At 45.6% G+C, this 21,511-nt stretch overlaps 1 protein-coding gene across 1 annotated transcript in view; it reads right to left on the bottom strand.

The window, feature by feature from the left end:
- Positions 1-13,159: 13,159 nt before the first annotated feature.
- Positions 13,160-21,511, bottom strand: part of LOC138758567 (adhesion G protein-coupled receptor L1-like) — a 674,108-nt gene continuing 665,756 nt past the window's right edge. Inside the window, exons 22-23 of the mRNA XM_069927669.1 lie at positions 17,029-17,157; positions 13,160-14,220 (exon numbers count right to left, since the gene is read on the bottom strand). Of these exons, the coding sequence (XP_069783770.1) occupies positions 13,478-14,220; positions 17,029-17,157 (872 nt within the window). The 3' untranslated portion in view covers positions 13,160-13,477. The remainder of the gene's footprint in view (positions 14,221-17,028; positions 17,158-21,511) is intronic.

Raw genomic sequence — 21,511 nt, 5'->3', positions numbered from 1 at the left:
AATATAATTAGAAAATTACTTTTGTATAAGTAACCCTGTATTGTGGAACATATCTATTGCTACTGGTTTTTGGGGCCTCTGGACTCCGTAACAATGCCCAGATGCAAATAGACCTGGGAGTCCTTGTGCAGGATGGCCTGAAGGTGAACTTGCAGGTTGAGTTGGTGGTGAAGAATGCCAATGCAATGCTGGCGTTCATTTTAAGAGGAATAGAATCTGAGAGCAGGGATATGATGTTCAGCTTCTATAAGGCACGATGAGGCCCCACGGAGGATTGTGAGGAGTTTTGGGCTCCTCATTTAAGAAAGGATTTGCTGACCTTGGAGAGGGTTCAGAGGAAATTCACAAGGATGATTCCAGGAATGAAAGGGTTATTGTATGAGGGGTGTTTGACAGCTCTTGGCTTGTATTCATTGGAATACAAGAGAATTTTAGAGAATGTGGGGGTGGGGGGATTTATTGAAACGTTCTGAATGTTGAAAGGCACAGAGTCGATGTAGAAAGGTTCTTTCCCATGGTGGAAGAGTCTAGGCACAACTTCAGGATTGAAGCGTGTCCACTTTGAACAGAGTTGCGTATTTTTATATATTTATTACATCACCAGACACTTAATTCATTAAACATTCCAAAGTGATTCACACTAAATTTTAATTTAAATTTTTTTTAGACATACCGCACAATAATAGGCCATTTTGGCCCATGAGTCCACGCTGCCTAGTATACACCCAATTAACCTACACCTCCAGTATGTTTTGAAAGGTGGGAGGAAACCGGAGCCTCCAGGGAAATCACACACAGAAACGGGGAGAGCGTGCAAACTCTTTGAACCCCAGTCCCGATCGCTAGCACTGTAAAGGCGATGCGCACACCACGACACCACCCTTGCTGGCCTAAATATTGATAAGAAATTCAAGATCTGCACAATTGTCTTAAATTTATTCTTGAAAGATTAGCTTTCGACTAGAAAATACTAGTCAATTACTATTTCTTTCAAAGGTTTATGGAAATGTCACCCTCCTGGCAAGGTTTGATCTATCATCCTTCTGAGTTCCATTGGGAGTATCTGTGTGACTGAGAGATATGGAGAGCAGGCAATATATTAAAAATTAAAACAATGAAATTAATTAATTAATTCCTGAAAAACAAGCCAGCCTAGTTCATCGCAGCTTGGTCAGTTTAAGAACATAAGAAACAAGAGCAGGAGTCGGCCATCCGGCCCGTTGAGCCTGTTCTGGCATTCAATGACAGGCTCATCTCCACTTACCTGCCTTTTCCCCATATCCCTTAATTCCTCTACTCTGTAAAAATCTTGTCTTAAATATATTTACAGAGGTTGCCTCCACTGCTTCAATGGGCAGAAAATTCTACAGATTCACCACCCTCTGGGAAAAGCAGTTCCTCCTCATCTACTCCCCTGAATCTTGAGGCCATGTCCCTTAGTTCTAGTTTCCCCATCAATGGGAACAACTTATCTACCTCTAAGAAACAGAATCAGAATTTATTGTCATGAACATGTCACAAAATTCATTGTTTTGCAGCAGCGTCACAGAGCAAATATTCATATAAATCATCTTACAAAATAAATAGTGCAAAAAAAAAGTCCAAGTAAGGCAGTGTTCATTCAGGAATCTGATGGCAGAGGGGAAAAAGCTGTCCTTGTGCCGCTGAGAGCTCGTCTTTAGGCCCCTGTACCTTTTCCCCCATGGTGACAGAGTGAAGAGGGCATGGCCTGGGGTGCTGGGGATCGAGGCTGCTTTTTTAAGATACCACCTTTTGCAAATTTTTTACGTTTTAAATTTTAGCCATATAAATTTCCGAGAGTCTTCGCTGACATACCGAAACTCCTTACAAAGTATAGCTGCGGGCGAGCCTTCTTCATGATTGCATCGACATGGAGGCTCCACGTTATATATCTAGGGTAGAGATAGTTGATTAATTCTTAATAAAATTGACCTTAATAAACTCTATGGCAATTTTTCTGATTTAGGGCCAAAAATAATCGTTCAACTACATATCTTTGAACAGATTGTGCTGCATAAGAGAGATTGTACCTCATGTGGTCCATGGATGTTTTCTGGAGCATGTCCTGCACAATAAATGCTCTTTCTCCCGACCTCCTTGGAGAATGCAGCTGAACCTGGTACCTAGGTGGCCCTGCTGATCGACACAGAGGGAGTTTACACCTTGTCCATTGCGGTGAGACATTTGGTGGTGTTTGGCAGTCTGCATGAATCTGTTGCCTTGAATGGCTCATGCAAACCAGCTGGATGTCCTCAGTGAAACAGTCAGCAGGTCAGACAGCATATGTAGAGAGAGAAATGGAGTTTGGCTGCCAAGTCAGTGCCCTTTCCTTCACCGAAAAACTTTTAACTCTTTCTGCACACTTGCTGCCAAAATAGCTGAATGAAGCATCCGACTGATTTTTATCAATTTCTCTCTTTAATTTCAGATTTCTGGCAACTGCAGGGAATGAACCCAATGTTAAATGAGGTGTTGGATGAATAAGTTTGGCAATGTACAACTGTAAGAAGAGAAAAATGTCGTGGATGGTTTGGGAAAAGGTGGAGTAAAATATTATCAACATAATAAATCTACTTTTGTAAAGGAAGGTTTTAACTGTGTAGCACTGCATGTCTCTTAATGCATTTCTTTTAAGATGTTTTCTCATCAATGAAGTTGTCTAATGTACAAAAAAACTGTTCTTAATTCATTGATTTAAAAAAAATGGAAATACAGTTAGTGCAGCGTTGTTTCAGTGCCAGAGATACAGGTTTGAATCCGCTGTTGTACATTGTCCCCATGTTCGTGTGAGTTTCCTCCCACTCTTCAAAAACGTGTAGGGGTAGTAGGTTAATTGGGCGGCACGGGCTTGTGGCTGGAAGGGCCATATGTTGACATCTCTGCAGTTCTGGTCTCCAAATTATAGGAAGGATATAAATAAGGAAGAGAGGGTGCAAAGAAAGTTTACTAAAATGCTGTCTGGATTGCAGTATCTCGAATATGGAGAAAGATTGAGTAGACTGGGACTTTATTCATTGGAGCAGAGAAGGTTGAGGGGGGGATTTGATAGAGGTATTTAAAATTATGAAGTGAATAGATAGAGTAGATGTGAATAGGCTCTTTCCCCTGGGGGTAGGGGAAGATTGGAACAAGGGGTCAAAAGTTAAGGGTTAGGGGGAAAACTTTAGAAGTAATATAAGAGGATGCTTTTTCACTCAGAGAGTGGTGGCTGAGTGGAATGACCTTCTGGAAGTGGTAATTGCAGCAGGGTCAACTCTGTCATTTAAGAAGAGGTTGGATGTGAGGGGGTTGGAGGGTTATGGGCAGGAAGTAGGTAGGCGGAAATAGTTGGAGTTTCGGTGTGGACTAGAAGGGCCGATATGGCCTGTTTCTGTACTGTAATTGTTATAAACCATTACTAACTCGTCGATATGAGAGACTACAGATGCTGGAATCTGGAGCAAAAGCAATCTGCCAGAGGAACTCAGCAGGTTGAGCAAGATCCGTGGGAGAAAAAGAATGGTCAAAGTTTCAGGTTGCAGCCCTGCATGATTTCTCTTAATCATTTATTAACTGGCAATTTGCTATCAGTTTGACAGACTGGTCCCTGTGGCACCCTCACTGTTGATATCTGCACAAGGGCCCTTTGCTTGGTAGTGAGTGATCCACCTTGTCATTTGTAATTCTATACCCTGCAATCTTTGCTCTTTGGAATGAAATACGAAAGTCTGCAGACGCTGGGATTGCAGTAAAAACACACAGAAATGCTGGATGAACTCAGCCGGTCTCGCAGCGTCCACAGGAGGTAAAGATATATTACCGACATTCGGGCCTGTGGCCTTTGTTTAGGTATAAGGATGGGAAGGAGACTGAAGAATGACTGTGGGAGGAGTCTTCACAGGGCAGCATGAATGTTAGAGATAACTTGTTGGTCTGTTCACAGAAGCCCCTTTCTCACGGTACTAGGTACTTTGTGAAGAATATACTCAAAACAATCTTTAGTATCCACATTAAACCTCCCTCTGTTCTAACCTTCCTCTCTGGTCCTTAGACCATGACCAATATTCAAATCAAGTTAATTTTATTGATTGCACAAGTGCATCTTTTGAGGGGGAGGATGTGGACCTGTCCTCGGGCCTGCGCAAAGGAGCTTTTAGGTGGAGTGCAGTGTCCGCAGTACTGGCCCCACCTTTTACCCCCATGGTTCGTGTGCCGTGGCCAAGCAAGCACACGAGGTGGCAGCGAGGTCCTTGGGTCGTAGGTTTTATATCGGAGTGTCCTTCTCCTATGATTACTCATCCATCTCATTTTATTTCATGGAGACTTCCTTCAAAAATTGGTCGTGGTATATGCCTGGGTGCATTTGATGAGGTCTCAGTCATCAGTGAAACAGCACCCAACACCACCCACATCTGCTAAGACAACAGATGTCTTGTCTAAATCTCATAAATTGTGTTTTTGCGGGTTGCACAAGTACAACCTGACAAAACAGGGTTCTCCAGTCCTCGGTGCAAAATACGCAGACACACAACTAGATATATCACACATAAGGACAAACAATACATGTGGAGGACAGGTATTTCATCTAAACAAATAAATATGGTGAGTGTGAGCAGTTCTTTTGGTCATTCAGCATTCTCACTGCCCGTGGGAAGAAGCTGTTCCTCAGCCTGGTGGTGCTGGCTCTGATCCTCCTCCCCGACGGGAGCAGCTGAAGGATGCTGTGTGCGAGGTGAGAGGGGTCCTCAATGATATTGTGTGCACATTTCAAAAAATGATCCCAGTAGATCCCATTGATGGGGGCAGGTGGGGGGGGGGGAGAGGGAGATTCCAGTGATCCTCTCTGCCCTTCTTATGGTCCTGTGGATTGACCTCCGATCCATTTCTTTGCAGCAACTGTTCCACATTGCGATGCTGATAGAGCTCCTGGGGAAGGGTGTCATGACGGTGGCCGGTGGCCTTGCTCGCTTCAGTCTTCTTAGGAAGTGCAGTCGCTGTTGTCCCTTCCTGTCAAATGAGGAGATGTTGTGTGTCCACGATAGGTCACTAATTAAATGAACTCCAAGGAACTTGGTGCTCTCCACTCTCTCCACTACTACAAATCTGTGAGGCCTGCACAGTAATATGATGAGGATTCAATGTTAAATCCCCTCTGTATCCTTGATTTTGGTATCCCCATTGAATAGTTTCCTCCATTGTGGGATCTTCAGTGAAGATCTCTCTGTGGTTTTCCTCCCTTGCTGCAGTTTGTATGAAGTTTAAATTTAATTTTTTTAAAATGTAGACATATAGCGGTAACAGCCCATTTTGGCCCACACTGCTTTCCTGGAATCAACGCACTAATGTCATTATGAAGACAGCATGTCAGGGCCTTTAATTCCCCAGGAATTTGAGGAGGTTTGGTATGACATTGGAAACCCTGGCAAATTTCAACAGATCTGTAGGGGAAAGTCTGCTGACCGGCAGCGTCACAGTCTGGTATGGGGGCACCAATGCGCTCGATCATAAAGCCTTGCCAAAGGTAGTGGACAAAACCCAGGGAATCACGGGGAACACCCTCCCCACCATCGAGAACATCTGCAGGGCACGTTGCCGTCGGAGGGCAGCAGCAATCATCAGGGATCCACACCACCCAACACACTCTGTTCCACTGGTACCATCAGAAAAGAGGTATCAGTCCAACAAGACTTGCACCACCAGGTTCAGGAATGGCTGCTAACCCTTCACCATCAGACTCTTCAATGGCAAACCCAGGGACTCATTTCAGGACTTTTACTTTTGCACTTTATTGATTTATTTTTCCCTCTGCATTGCACAGTCAGTTTGTTTACATTTTGTTATTAATTTACACGTGTACGTTGAATACAGTCCTTTTTTTGCACTAATTCTGCCGCGCCTGCAAGAAAAAGAATCTCAGGGTTGTATGTGATGTCATGTATGTTCTCTGACAATAAACCTGAAATCTGGGCAAATTGGAAGTGGTGGCACTCCCATGGCTGCCAAGAGTTATTGAAGTCCTCAAGAGATCCTGCAGTGGGAATCAAGTGGTGGTGGTCAGTCTATCTGTGATGGGAGGTGCTGATCAGATAGATTGTCTTGTCCCAGGTTAAAAATGAGAAGCTGGAGGGAATCAGTGGGTCAGGCAGCATCTGTGGTGATAAACGACCAGACAACGTTTCAGGTCGGGATCCTTTGTCAGGACAAAGGGAGATGATAAGGGTAAAAAGTGGGGAGTGGTGGTGTCAAAGGTGAAAACTCTGCCGAGCAGTGTGTTGGTTTGTATTCATTCCCCAGCAACATTTTCCTCCACTTGGCTGAACTCAATCTCGCCCTTACACCTTCCCTTACACCTCTGCAGGTAATGATGTGCTCCTTAACTTGGGCAAATTAATTGTTTGTTCATCCATCTCATTTTATTTCATGGAGACTTCCTTCGAAAATTGGTCGTGGTATATGCCTGGGTGCATTTGATGAGGTCTCAGTCATCAGTGAAACAGCACCCAACACCACCCACATCTGCTAAGACAACAGATGTCTTGTCTAAATCTCATAAATTGTGTTTTTGCGGGGCAACTGCAAAATAAAGTCACTCATTCTTAGGGACAAGACCAGAGTTTGCTTTCTATAATTGTCAAACAGGTTAGCATTTTATATTATGACTGAAAATTGATCTTAACCTGCTCTGTCAGAAACACAGAAATGAATACTTGCTTACTCCCATTGTGACTGGCAGTTTTAAACGCCGATTTATGGAATTGATTACCTGGATAAATCGTGGGATTTACAAGTTATGATAGCAAACCTTTAAAATAAAGGAGATAATTTTCATTACAAAGACCGTGTCTTCTCATGCTATGTAAAAACACACCAAAATGCTGGAGAAACTCAGCTGGGTCTTGCAGCGTCCAGATGAGATAAAGATATGTGGACCATGTTTCAGGCTTCAAGGAATAACCACAAAAACAAGAAATCTTAGAATAGAGACAGTGCTGGTTGGGAGAACACTAAGCCCTCCTGACACAAAAAAAGAGCAGTGCATGGAAACCTGCTACACTGACGAACTCTACCGTACGGCATTTTAATTCTTAACCAGGTCTGGTGCAGAACAGCAGTACTGATGAAGGATCCTGGACCTGTTTCTCTCTCCACAAATGCTGCCCAACCTGCTTAAGATTCTAGCATGTGTGTAGTTTTGAAACTCAATGATTAAATGGTTTTAGTCTTTTTAGGAATTCCACGGTTAGATTTTTCTCAAAATACCTGTGATTGAAGAAAAATGTTTCAAAAAAAAAATCAGAAACAGCTAGTTCCATTTTTTTTTAATGAAAGTTGTACAATTGTAATGAGAGGGCTATCCTGTAACAGGTCACACTCAAGTCCCAGGTCTGACACTCCATTATAACACATCTGGATAGCTGACACAATGAGAAACCCAGAAGAGCGAATGCCCAGCAGTTTAATCAGGGGCAGTAGCCCCTCACAGCCCCACCTATTGCAGCTGGAGCCATTCCAAGCCCAACGACCGAAGGGGAGGCTGGAAGCCCACAGGATGGGGACAAAGGAAACCAGGGAACCGTAGAGTGGGGAAGCTGCAAGGTTGACACATCAGGCAGCAAAGTAGGGAAGTGACGAGTCAGAACCAGGAAGCGATGGAAGACCAAATCACAGAGTGATACATGGCAGGGAGGCCACAGAGCTCATTGTATCTGCGCAGAATCTTTCACAAAATTACCCGCTCTTAACCTTGCCATTCTTTTCCTTATTGAAGTCCAATTTTGATGTTGGTGGTTGTTACAGTATCTTTCAGTAAGTTTATCTCAGGTTGAAAGTGCCCAGTGTTTTCTCAGTTGCCAATGCCTATAAATCTGGGTGTTCTGGTTACTGAGGCCTCTGTCAATACACACATCCCTCTTTGTGCAATATATCAGCCCTCTGTTGATTTAAGTACCTTGACTAACCCCCCCCCCCCCCCACCCCCAACTTTGGCTTTACCTTCTCAGGAGCCTCCACAGGAAGGGGAAGTTATGGTGAGGAGAGGTGAATCAGAGATAGAAGCGTTCATACGCATAGGGACACTCAGACGCACAGGGACGCTGCACTGTGCAATTGAGGGGCCAGAGGGTGAGGTGTGCAGCACACTCGGCAACAAGGAACTCGTGCAGCATCCAGAGTTTGTCTAGATGTGCATGTGCTCTGTGGATCAGGAGTAGGGCCTCTCTGATAAGCCCTGGTCGAGCCAGACTATTTCAAAGTGACATCAAAAAGCACTTCCTCGAGAGACAGACAAAGTTGGACCTCTCAGTTCAGGCAGGCTGGAGTTTTCCAGATTCAGGGGAAGAGAGGGAGAGAGTGAGTGATAGAGAGAGAAGGCAGGACAGGGAGGAAGAAAAGGAAAGAGAGAGAAGGAGTGGGTGTGGGAGGAGGAAGGGAGAAAGAGAGAGAGAGAGAGAGAGAGGAAGGTTCAGTAGGAGAAAGAGTGAGAGATAGATGGTGAGGGAGAGAGATGGTTGGGGGAGAGAGATGGTGAGGGAGAGAGATGGTTGGGGAGAAATGGTGAGAGGAAGAGAGAAATGGTGAGGGGAAGAGAGAGATGGTGAGAGGGAGAGATGGTGGGGAAGAGAGATAGTGAGGGGATGAGGGGAGAGTGATAGGGAGAGGGGTGGTAGTGGAATAGGGAGGAGAGAGAGAGAAATAAGTGTAGATCAGCCCTGATCCAGTGATGACGGGGACACTGGCTTGAATTCCAGGGAAAAGAATGGGCTGTTAGATCCTGAGTTCAAAAGCAATTACATATTTCTTACCTTTTCAAAGAGCAGGGGAGGGGAGGGGTAGGGGGCGGTCACAGAGTGGAACTACTTGCTACCCATCCCTCCCCCACTACAATTGTCCATGGAGCGCACTGTGTTCTAAGCACTGCCACTGCCATGAGTGGACTCTCTGCCGGGACGAGCCAGTGCCCACTTGCCATGTGACAACCTGCTCATCTTGGATCTGGACCAATGAAGGCAGATTTCCCCCCCTCCCCCACCCACCCCCCAAAATTGCATTTTATGTCTGTTCAAACATGGTAATTACCAGACTGTAGTCACATATACAACAACCAAATATTTCCATTTTATATATTATTCTGTAGAATACATAATAAATAAACAGAAAATATATGAACCAGCTCATTGTCACTAGGACATCATTCGTTCCAATCACATTCAATATACATTAAATGCAATATATAGTATAAAAATCCGATTCTAAGCCAATATTTCAAATATTGCCAGGCCCTTTGTAATCTTACTTTATATTGTTAAGAATTAAAAGTATATAGAATCATTTAAAATGAAGGGTTTGCCACTTCTGCTTTTTATTTTGTTAAGACCCTGTTATTTAGCTAGGTTGTCCTTTCCTCCATCATTGAACACAGAGCCCTGGGCTTTGAGATGGTCTCCCCTCCCATTCTCTGAGCTTAAGGTGCATTTGGAGTGCTTTGCGTTGTTCTGGCACCGGTCTTTCACCTCTGGTCACCAGAGGCCATTCTGCTCACTGAGTTCGTGCCAGACCATAATGGTGGTTCCCTCCCATTTCTGGTAGGTTACAGCTCTGTTAAGCCCCCACTCCTCCGGTCTCTCGCTCTCTCTCTCTCTCTCTCTCTCTCTCTCTCTCTCTCTCTCTCTCTCTCTCTCTCTCTCTCTCTCTCTCTTCTCTCTCTCTCCCCCACCTGGATCCATCTGTACCAGGCTTGAAATGTTGGTTACCCTTTTCTACCTATGGATGTTGAGTTTCTCCAGCACATATGACCCAACATGCCTTCATCGTTCTGAAGGCCAGAGTTGGAAAAAGCAAGGGTTGTCCACAGATCCAGTGTGGTGTAGAGGTCTGTTCACCACACTGCAGGGAAGTTGTGACTGCACTAGAGAAGGTGCAGAGGAGATTCATGGAAGTGTTGCCTGGGCTGGAAGGTTATAGACATGAAGAGAGATTGGCTAGGCTGGCATTGTTCTCTTTAGAAGTAAAGAGGCTGGGTGAATTTAATTGAGGTGTGTAAACATTTGGGAGGGTGAGATAAAGAGGAAGGACCACTCCTGCTTTGTAGTGATAATAACTAGGGGCCAGTCACTCATATTAATTGCTGAGCAGATTAGATGGGAATTAGGGGACATTTTCACCCACATGACAGTGAGGGCGAATAAGAATTGATGGGTGTGACACTGGCCTATATCTATTATGCAAGGCCAAAGCAGAGATGGTGTGTGTGCGTGTGTATGTGAATGTGGAAGGGAGAGAGTGAGTGGAAAGGGGAGAGAGAGGAAGGGAGAGAGGGAGTGTGGAAGGGAGAGAGGGGAAAAGAGAGAGAGGGAAAGGGAAAGAGTGAGGAAAGAAGCGAGAGAGATTGATATTTGGGTGATGTAGATACTGTGTACCTGAGAACCCAAACCTCTTTGTCTAACGAAAATGTAGGTGGGTGGATTAGTAAGTTTGCAGTTGACACAAACATTGCTGGAGTTGTGAGGACTCCACCATCTCGTGAGGATGAAGAAGGATACAAAGCAGTTGGGCATGTGGGTAGAGAACCGGCTTTTGGAATTTAACCCTGATGTGTGAGCTGATGCACTTTGGTAAGAGGAAAGTAAATAGCAGGACTCTTAAGAGCACTGATCAATGGCGAGATCTTGCAGCGCTTGTCTGTTCCTTCCTGAAAATGTCAACCCCCACCAGTGGGTCAAGATGGTGCATGGAATGCTTGCCTCCACTAGCAGGGTGACTGAGTGCAAAGGTCAGGAAGTCATGTTGTACTTGTATAAAACTTTGGTTAGGCCACATTTGGAGATTTGTGCACAGTTCCGGTCACCGTGTTGCAGGAAGCATGTGGAGGCTTTGCAGGTTGGCCAAAGATGATTAGAGGAAGTGAGCGATGAGGAGAGGTTGGCCAAAAATGGGTGGTTTTGTCTGGAGCATCAGGGGCTGAGGGGAGGCCTGATGGAATCTGAAAAGATGAGAGGCACATCTAAGGTAGATAGTCAAAGTGATTCCCCGAAGTGGAAGTATCCAATATGAAAGAGCACAGCTTTAAGATGATGGGGGGAATGTTCAATGAAAATTTCTGACGAAGGCCTTCTTACACAGAAAGGGCTGGGTGCCTGGAACTTGCTACTAGGGGAAGTTTTGCAGGCGGTTCTGATGGTAATGTTTACAAGGCATGGATATGCAGATAATGGGATGAGGGGGAACCTAGACCGCGAGGACGAATGTTGAAGATGGCACAGACATTGTGGGCCAAAGTGGCCTGTGAGTGCGCAAATTGGATGAGTTGATTACACACAGGCACATGCTGGCACGGGGCGTGACGGCTGGCCCAAGTTCTGTGACTTTACTGTGAAACAACTCTGATGGCGTCCGCGAGTTAGCGTGAGGCCCAAAGGTGCCTCATGCGCAGTGGTGGCGCCATTGTGTGCCCGCACTGTTGACAATGCGCAAGGAATGCCCTGACTTACACCCAAGGGTGACGCGGCTACATCTCAGGAAAACCAGGATGAAGCTGTCTCTCAGCACCAGTTAACACTTGTGAGCCATGCCACCTTCGGGTCCCAAGACACCTCTCTCTCTCTCTCTCTCTCTCTCTCTCTCTCACATACTGGGAGACCACCTCAAAGACAGAACGATGCCTGCAGGCTGATTTTCAGGGTTGCACGATGAAGGAAAGGAGCTCAGATTTAATTGGCTGCCCAGTAGATCTGGGCAAATGATATGCATCCTTACAACTTGCATCAGACTGATTGAAAGTGCTGTGAACAGACTGTGCGTGACACCCTTGTGTCTAAAGCTTATATTGGCAATTTTTTTCTTTCTTTTTTTTGTTAAACACACGCGCACGCGCACACACACACACACACACACACACACACACACACACACACACACACACACACACACACACACGCGCGCATGCGCACACGCACACACCATTTGTAAAAGTCCCTCCTTTCTGAAGAGGACAAAGGCAACTTCTCAAGATTGAAGTCTGGTCTGCCTCCTTCTATATACTCGGGGGACATGACAAGATTATAAAAGATTTTGTGCTCTGAGAACTCAAAAGGTTTAAGAGGACATTAAACACTTTATGTATATTCTTTCTTTTGTAAAATTACACAGATTAACGATGGCCCACAACTACAAGAAGAAAAATGGGGTCCACCAATCGGCACAAAGTTCCAGTGGAAGTCCAACCTGATTGGGTCAGAGGTCACCCAGTCACAACCTGCGGATAATGCATGTGCTATTGGAGATGGGTGCCAACAATGTCACGGTCTGGGGGCTGCCAACAGACCCTGACCTCCAGTCGCCCGAGCGACAATGGGTCATGAGTGGTTCCATTAGTCGGTGGCACAAATGCGGAGGGCGAATCGAAAGGAAAGGAATGGAAACGAAATGTGGCTCCTTGCTTGGAAATTATTTTCTATTTACATGTTCTTTGAGCTTTCGTGGACCGTGGCATTTCGAGGTGGGGGGATGGGGGATTTGTCCTCCGAACGTTCCTTGCCTGCCCCTGCTGACGGGGCAGAGGTCTGGCCAAGAGTGGCGATCACCCGCCTACTTGCACCCTGACCTCTGCTGCCCGGTGAGGGCAGGGCGCTGGGGAGGGGAGAGGGGACAAGATGCCAGCTGGACCGCCGCCCTTGCACCCTGCCAGGCTCCTTCCCTCCTTGCCTGGCGTGAGATTCAACGGGGCGATGCCACCCACCAGTGGAGGCGCAAGGGTCTCTCACACATGCGGACATGGGTCCCAGGCAGCTGGGCAGTGAGAAGACCCCCCCACCACCACCACCCCCCCCCCCTCACTGGTGGCACGGTTCTCTGCTGGATCGTCCTGGCAGGGATGACAAAACCATGTCCCGAGCTGATATACGCTGGGGAGAGATTCCAATGGTCCTGCACACAATTCGATACACCTGTCCATCCATAACACAGCTGGGCACTGCGTTTATGGCTTGGCCACTTCGTCCCCACCCCAGGGCTGGTCAACTTCTTGGGAGTTGAGAGGCACCTTCAGGTTTAGCACCGATGTGTACCCATCCTCCATCAGTTTCTGAGTCACACCAAGGTAGGTATTCAGAGTGTAGAGACTGGCACAGCTCCGGTGAAGGCAGAGTCACGCTATTCCAACACACCCTCCCCCTTCCTCTCTCCCCCACCCATTCACCACCCCCTCAGTGAGGAGATGACAAATTCTCAGTCACCTTTAGTGGAAACGGGAATGTCCCAGTTGCCCAGGATCCACCTGAGGTTGGGTGAAGATGACCGGAGGTAGTAGCTTATCGAGTGGATAATCCCAAGGGTCATTACAGTTGGATACATCCAAGGACAAGTGAAACCAGCAGCCCTGCTCCAACAAGGTTGGTCCAAATCGTAGCCCTACATTCTCCCTCTAGGAACTAAGAGCGCTTTCTGCCTGGGTCCTCGAATTGCCCCCACCCCACTTTTCGTTTCAGAGACTGGTTACCAGCTGCATTTGACCGTCACCTTCTGGCACCGGGTCGTCCACGTCTACTGACACCACATAGCCGCCTTCATTGCTGCCTCTCCTGGACTGGTAATAGGCCTGGAGCTGGCTCCGGTACACCAGGTTGGGCCTGGAGCTGTAGAACATCTCTTCGTTGCCCTGGGAGTGGGGCACGGCCTCCCCGATCACCTCAGGGCTGCTGTCAGGATAGGAAGAGTCTCTGAGGTTGGTCATGCTGGTGTAGAGGGAGTCTCTGTTAGGGGACTGGAGGTGGCCATCTAGCTCATCGGTGATTTCTCCGGTGTAGCTCTCAGTCTCCTCCAGCTCGGGGTCGCTGCGGTAGAGCAGAGACTGGGCGCGTTGAAGCAGCAGTGGCTCCTCCAGCGCTTTGTACATCAGCTCGATCTCAATGTTGTCCTCCTGGGTGAGCGAGGGGGCATCGGGGACGATGGCGTCATCCTCGCTGCTGGTTGCCCCTCCCCCACCACTGGCTGGTGCACCCTGCTCTCCTGGAAGGCTCTTGCCGCCGGGCCTCAGGTTGTTGTGGACCAGCTCAGAAATTATCATCTTCTCGAAGGCGGCGTCGCTGAGGTTGCGCCGGCAGTCAGTGAGGGGGCTGCTGTCCGTGCCGAAGTCGGTGTTTCGGAAGGAGTAGCTATTGTTGAAGTTGCCGTTCAGGGGCAGCGTGTCGACGGCGCATGGCTCCCTTGTCAGGTTGACTGGGTGCTCTAGGACCAACCAAAAACAGTCAATGCTTACAGTGTGCATCACTCCATCCCCATTGATTTCCTTGTAGGGCAGAGACGGGCTGTTGGCTGGCAGTGATGAACTGCAAATGGCTGCCCACCACAGCTCGCAAGGCCAAGATTGGTCTAGTTCAGGGGCCCACACACACATCACCACTGCTGACTTGCTGCAAATCATTGAGCTGTTCATGAGCTTGTTTTTAACTGACTTAACGTAGTCTAGTAACTTCTGTCCAACTTAACCTGCTTTCTAACAACCTAGTCTCGTGACCTCTCTCTCTCTCTCTCTCTCTCTCTCTCTCTCTCTCTCTCTTTCTCTCTCTCTCTCTCTTTCTCCAACTTAACCTAGTCTAGTGACTGCTTTCTGTAACTTGAACCTTGTCTAGTGACTACTCTCTGTCTAAGTTAACCTAGTCTAGTAATTGTTCTACAACTTAACTTGCTCAAGAGACTACTTTTCTTTTTCTCTCACTTAAACTAGTCTAGTGACACCTCTCTCTAACTTAACCTGGTGTAGTGACTACTATAGAACTTAATCTTCTCTCTAACTTTACTAGGTCAATGACCACTCTCTGAATGACTGGTTGAACTTAGCCTATTGATTCTCTGTCCAAGCTAACCTCTCATTTTTCTAACTTAACACAGTCCTCTCTCTGACTGACTTAACATGTCTGTGACTGCCAGCTTCAGCCGAGTTTGTCTGTCTGGACTCTCCACTAACGTGATTGAGAGGTCATCGATCAGAGAGGTGACAGCTTTGGTGAGACTTCTGGGTTGACATAAACCCTTCATTTACGCAATGTGTGATACAGACATACAATATGCCAATAAACCATTAAGTGGAGAAACTCAGGAGTATTAAAATGGAAAGCTAATGAAAAGGTGTTTAAATATCCAAATGCACAGTGTAAAGCATTTACATTCATCAAGGAAAGGCAATCTTAACTGGCGTACTTGGCTCTCGATACGTCCCTACATGGAAGCATGTGGGGAAGGAGAAGAGACAACAGACATTGAAATAATAAAGTCACATTCAATCAGGCATTTAATAAGAGCATTAATTGAAAATGTAAATATTTTTTAGCATGAGGCACTAGCACTAATTGTTCATTATTAACACGGACAGTTTGAGGGTTATGACGGCCTTTGTTAATTACTCAGCAATCTGTCAACGGCAATGTTCGAAGCAGAGATTATGAATAACCAGGGCCCACCTGGGTCCTTGTAACACAGCAGGGGACATGTATCCACAAGAAGGCTTTACACTCCACGTAATCTTATGGAACAAAAATCCCTTCTCTTTTGGTGCTCACGTGGATCTTTTGACCTTGATGTGAAGCTTTCTGTTCATTCTGAGATTCACATCCCAGTATTTCACAAGTCACTGCAAAAACACAAGGCTGGAGAGACTCAGCAGGTCAAACAGTGTCCTTTATATTGCAAAGATAAAGATACATAAACAACCTTTCAGGCTTGAGCTTAATGTAGGCAGGCGCCTGAACAGAATGGTGTGGTGGTTGGGGTGGGGGCGGGGGGTGGGTGACAGGAAGAGGAGCACAGTCCTACAGCCAGGAGGTAGTAGGTGGATAAGGGAGGGCGGACATACCTCCTTTATTTTGCCCATCATTTTGTTCTGGCACTGGCCTACATTTTTCTCAGTCCCTGATGAAGTGCTCAAGCTCGAAACGTTGGTTAGGTATCTTTATCTTTGCTACATAAAGAATGGTGTTTGACCTGCTGAGTTTCTCCAGCTTTGTGGTTTTACTTCAATCATGATGTCTGCATACAGTCATGTTTTACTCATTTCACAAACCACTCTTAGATACATCTCCAGGATGATGTGAGGCCTGTCAATTTGAAGGGACTGATAATCACTGATAAAACAAATAGCAACGCTGGGTGAGGAATAAATATTAGGTAGGCCTTCACACATAACACCCTTCTCCTGGAGGAGTTTTTCTCCTCTATCTAACAGAAGTGCCACTATACTGCACTGAGAAATGAACCTGGATTGGGCATTCAAATTGAGCTGAATCCATGGTTTGGACTCAGTGGGATCAGTGCCATTCTTCGAAGCCCAAATTGGAAGCGCCATTAAAGATACTGGCTCATGGGAACTAGGCATCAGAGCCGGGATTCAAGAGGGCGCTGAGGGCAAGAAAGGCTCCTGAGGGGACTCGGGTGCAGGTTTCGGATTGTGTTCGAGGTTTGCACCTGGAGCTCGGGCAGCCGATGGATTGAACGGGGGTTTGCGCAGCTGCAAAGACTGCGGAAAGGCTGGAGCGAATCTACCGACACTCGCCGACCCTGGGGGAGAACTCTCATTTGCTTCTCTTTCTCTGACTGTAAGAGGTGCCTGGTAATTCCTGCTGATGGTGAATCTGTCTGCCTTACAGCACACAAAAGGCAATTTTGGGCTCAAGACTGAAATATTGGTTCTGTATCTTTATCTTTGCTATATAAAGGACACTGCTTGACCTGCTGAGTTTCTCCAGCGTTCTGTTTTTACTTCATCCACAGTATCTGCAGACTTTTGTGTTTTACTTTGTGTAATAATATTGCACTGTTTTTATTACATGACAATAAAAGAATCTTGAATCTTGAAGAAAGGGATTTCCCAATCACTTGGCATTGGGTTGTGAGTGGCAATGGGTTCCCCAGTGGTTAAAGGGGAATGGGTCGTCAGGGTCAGTATAATTTTGAAGTCAGCTACATGACTGCACTACCCCTAAAAAACATGAGCCACTTTGGCTGGACGATTATGATGGTTGATAAAGTTTTATTCCCAACCTGGTGAGCTGAAGACCGTGGGAGAAGGAGCATTGTACCCAACGGATTCCGCCAATAGCGTGTTGTAAGGGCTGGCGCCAGACCGAGGCTGCAGCACAGGATTCGTAAGCAGATGATTGCCCATAGTTCCTGGTGGAGGGTGAAAACAGATTGGACAACTTAGACAGAGGAGGAAATGAAGCAGAGGAAGAACAAAGTGATGGTGGGTGCAGCAATCCTAATGACTGATCAAAACTGCAACTGCATCTCGATGAAAATATTCACAGGTTCAATTAAATCCTTCCGCACCTCCTCTCTTTTCAAATTTTCACTATTGGATTTGCAAGAATGCCCCCCAACATTCCTCCTCATTAAATATCAGTCAACGTCTGTCCCCTCTAAACATCGCCTTCGAAGTCATGCACAGCCTTTTCACCCAATGAGGTCATCTCTCGTGTTACCTTTGACCTCCATTCCCACATCCAGAAAATGAGCTTCTTAAGTGTTTATTTGTTGATCATTTCTCACCAGAAAGAAGATCAATGATGCTTCAGTTGATTGATTTTTGATAGCTAATGGGATTAGGCCAACCAATGCTCTACATCAGAGGTTCTCAACTTTTTTCTTTCCACTCACATACCACTATAAGTAATCCCTATGCCATAAGTGCTTTGTGATTAGTAAGGGATTGCTTAAGGTGGTATGTGGGTGGGAAGGGAAGGTTGAGAATCCCTGCTCTAGACCCAATTGTTACTGAAACATTTTGCTTGAGAAAAATTGTCATTGGCCCATTTCTTTTAGAATTATGAAACTTGTAAGGTAAAACATCATGAGATGGGAATGTGTAAGGAGTTACCCTGTACAGGGCTGTAACAAGATGTGAATGCATCCTTGTACTTACAAGATAAGAGAGACATTGATGGATTGAGAGGCAGGAAGCTAGCAGGGAAAGGATAGCAACAGTTTTAGTCATTGGACAAGTAATGATATGATGATGTTCTAAGCATGTATCCAAGGGTATAAAAAATCACCATTTTGCTGATAACGGCAGAATGCATTCTCCGACTAACATGGTTAGTCGCAAGTGTTACAATCCGGTAATAAAGAACAAAGAACCCTGATTTCGACTCAGTCTGGTGTTTGTCTCACTCATTCATGAACAAAGCAGACCTAACAAACTGTGCACATAATGAGTCCATTAGGTACAATTAAAACAGTGGTTTTCAAACTTTAAGCAATCCTTTACTAATCACAGAGCACCTATGGTGTAGGGAATATTTGAAGTGGTATGTGAGTGGAAAGAAAGAGGTTGAGAACCACTGGTCTATCCTGGTATCTGGAATACAAGCAACCAGCAAAAAAATTGAGGAAAATTTTTAAATTAAACTAAATAAGAAGAAAATAATAGGTAAAATCATGTTAAGTTTAAAATTGTAAAAGTAAATATTCTCTGAAGTAGCACATAAACCTTTGGTGAAGATGGGAGTAAATATTCAGGCAGCAGAGAGCCTTGGTCGGGCTTTGCTCATAGCAGCTGTTTGAATAAAATTGTGTGAAACAGGGACGGCATCACCCAGGATGAAGAGCTGGTTGATTCCGCTCGCCATTGGGGTGACTTTCTTAAAATGTCTCCTTATCCCTGCTTAGTGAGAGTCACTCACGTCAGAGGCTTTATCTGTAAACTGAGGGGGGGGGGGGGAGGGGTTAATTATTGATAATGTCTTTTGTCTTTCAGGCGGCTCTGTGGAGGGGGAGGAACCTGCAGATGCAGCGACAGTTAAATGTTTTCAAAGAATGTGACTGAAAATAAAGTAAATTGCTTTTCAGTTTATATATTCATGTAAGTGAAGTTTGTCAGTCAAAGTTTTTTGTCTTTTAAACTATTTATTCTTAATCCTGGTACATTAGTTAGGCATTGTTGGAGTAAGTCTCAAGCAACCGGATCTCAAGCTACCAATCCCCCACCATAGGTGCTGGATACCAGAGGGTTTACATGTTGATGCTCCTTATTTTGGGAAAGTCCAGACCAAGGGGTCACAGTCAAAGGAGTAGGGAGAAGCCATTTAGGACTGATATGAGGAGAAACCTCTCCCTTCCCCCTCCCCACCTTAAACTTCTGTCCTCTAGTTACCGATTCTTCTATTGTGAGCTTATGGAACTCCCTGCCACTTCCTTATTCAAAAGGGAGTGCATATTTGGCCATTATAACTAATGGGATCGCAGGGTATGGAGAGAAAGCAGGAATAGGCAACTGAGTTCATGTGATCAGCCATGATGGTGCAGCCTTGAAGGACTGAATGGCCTTTGCCTACAACTAGTAGGAGCTGCCTGCTGAAGTGGTGAATGTGGGTGCCATTTTGACATTTGGTAAGAAACATAGATGGGAGGGGTATGGGGGCAATGGTTCGGGTGCAGGTCAGAGGGACTAGGCAGAATAATGTTTTGGCACAGACTAGATGGGCCGAAGGGCCTGTTTTCTGTGCTGCATGGTTCTACATATTATGACTCCATGAACGACCTCTCATTCATTCATCATATTGGAACTCCATTGGACCATTGTAAAACCCTGTCTGATTTACTACAATCCTTCAGGGGAGGACTGTTCAGATCCTCAAGTGTGTTTTAAATGTTCTACCACGTGGTGGGGTTCATGGGCAATCAGCCATGTGCAGTAAATGCTCACAGAGCTAAGCCCACATCCTTTATCTCGTGTGCAATCAATCAGTCAGCAGGAGTTAGGAGTTAAGCAATGAAACCCCATTGGAGTCACCTGCAGCAGGAAAGATGTTGTCAGCTGGAGATTTACCAAGATGTTGCCAGGAGTTGGGAGCCTGAGCTAGAGAGAGAGGTTGAGCAGGCTGGGGCTTTATTCCTTGGTGCACAGGAGGATGAGGGGTGATCTCACCGAGATGGACTAAATCATGGGAGGATTAAATCGGTGAACACAGGGTCTTCTGCCCAGAATAGAAGCATAGTTAACTTGAGGACAGAGGTTTAATGTGGCGGGGGGGGGGGATTTAACAGGAACCTGAGGGGGTAATCAGAAGATGGTGGGTGTATGGAATGGGCCGCCAGAGGAGGTGGTTGAGGCAAGTACTGCTGCAACATTGAAGAAACATTTGGACAGATGCGTGAATAAGATGGTTTTTGACCAGTGCTTCTCAACCTTTTTCTTTCCACTCACATACCACTTTAAATATTCGCCATGCCATAGGTGCCCTATGATTAGTAAGGGATTGCTTAAGGTGGTATGTAGGTGAAAAGAAAAAGGTTGAAAGCCACTGTTTTAATCGTCCCTCATTGACTGATAATGTGCACGGTTTCAGAACTCCAAATGGGCCAATGACAACTTTTCTCAAGCACAATCTTTCAGTAACAATTGGGTCTAGAGCAGTGATTCTCAACCTTCCCTTTCTACGTACATCCCACCTTAAGCAATCACAGAGCACCGATGGCATAGGGATGACTTGAAGTGGTGAAGATAAAGGTTGAGAGAACCACTGGTTTAGAGGGAGATGGGGCCAAACACGGGCAGGTGGGGCTGGAGTGGGTGGGACATTTCTCTTTAATATATGCATTAGTTTTACACAAATAAACAGATAAGCACAAAGCATTTCTAGAATGCACAATAGAAGTGAGCTCAGCAAAATATAAAGTGCATCCATAATACAAAGGAACTTCTAATAATAATTTTATGATGGATAGTTATGTCTCTAAACCCCATCCTCATACCAACATCGTATGACTAAAAAAAAAGTACTTAATTCCTGCAGTAAAACGGAAAAGTACTGAAATTCATGCTTTATATTATGCCTAGAGGTGGTGGAAATAATTCAGGACATTTAACCTTATATTTGAGTTATTCATTGAGTAACAAATCATTTCTAAATTTAAACAGGTCATAATGCCCCTCAGCCATTGGGTGGGCAGGGCAGCATCCTTCCATCTAAGCAGTGTGGCCAAAAGAGGGGAAAAATACAGAGTACGACAGAGTTAAAAGTACATCATCCTCTCCAGTTATAATGAAAAGAGCAGCCAAAGGGATGGGCTCCAGATCTGCATTAAGGATGAAGGATCAAGTTTGAAACACATCCCTCAGGGCTCGGACACATCCAGAACATGTGAATTAAAGAAGCCTCTTGATGCACCATCAATCTCTCAGGAGAATATTGTGGAGAAACCAATAGGCTTTCATTCACATCACACATCCCTACCGTTCGGCCGTCCTGCACTGAGTTGCAGAGGGCTGTGGAACAGCCCCCTTTATACAGGAACTTGTGGGGCAGGGCCACAGGTACACCAGATAATTATACATTACAGTGGTTTACCACACCTCTCCTCTCTTACACTTACCACAACAAGAATTTACATCTGGATAGATAAGAGATCATTTAGACATGTACAAGGGTGTAGTATTAACCAGGAAACGTTCAATAGGCAATCTGTGCCATTCATGAAAAGCAAAATTATGCAAAGACGGTTGAAAAAAAATGATTGGATAAAA

Source organism: Narcine bancroftii, chromosome 3 (assembly GCF_036971445.1).
Source record: "Narcine bancroftii isolate sNarBan1 chromosome 3, sNarBan1.hap1, whole genome shotgun sequence".
In the NCBI taxonomy this organism is placed as follows: domain Eukaryota; kingdom Metazoa; phylum Chordata; class Chondrichthyes; order Torpediniformes; family Narcinidae; genus Narcine; species Narcine bancroftii.
Note: the sequence above shows the minus strand (reverse complement) of the source record. Positions and strands in the feature narration are given on the sequence as shown.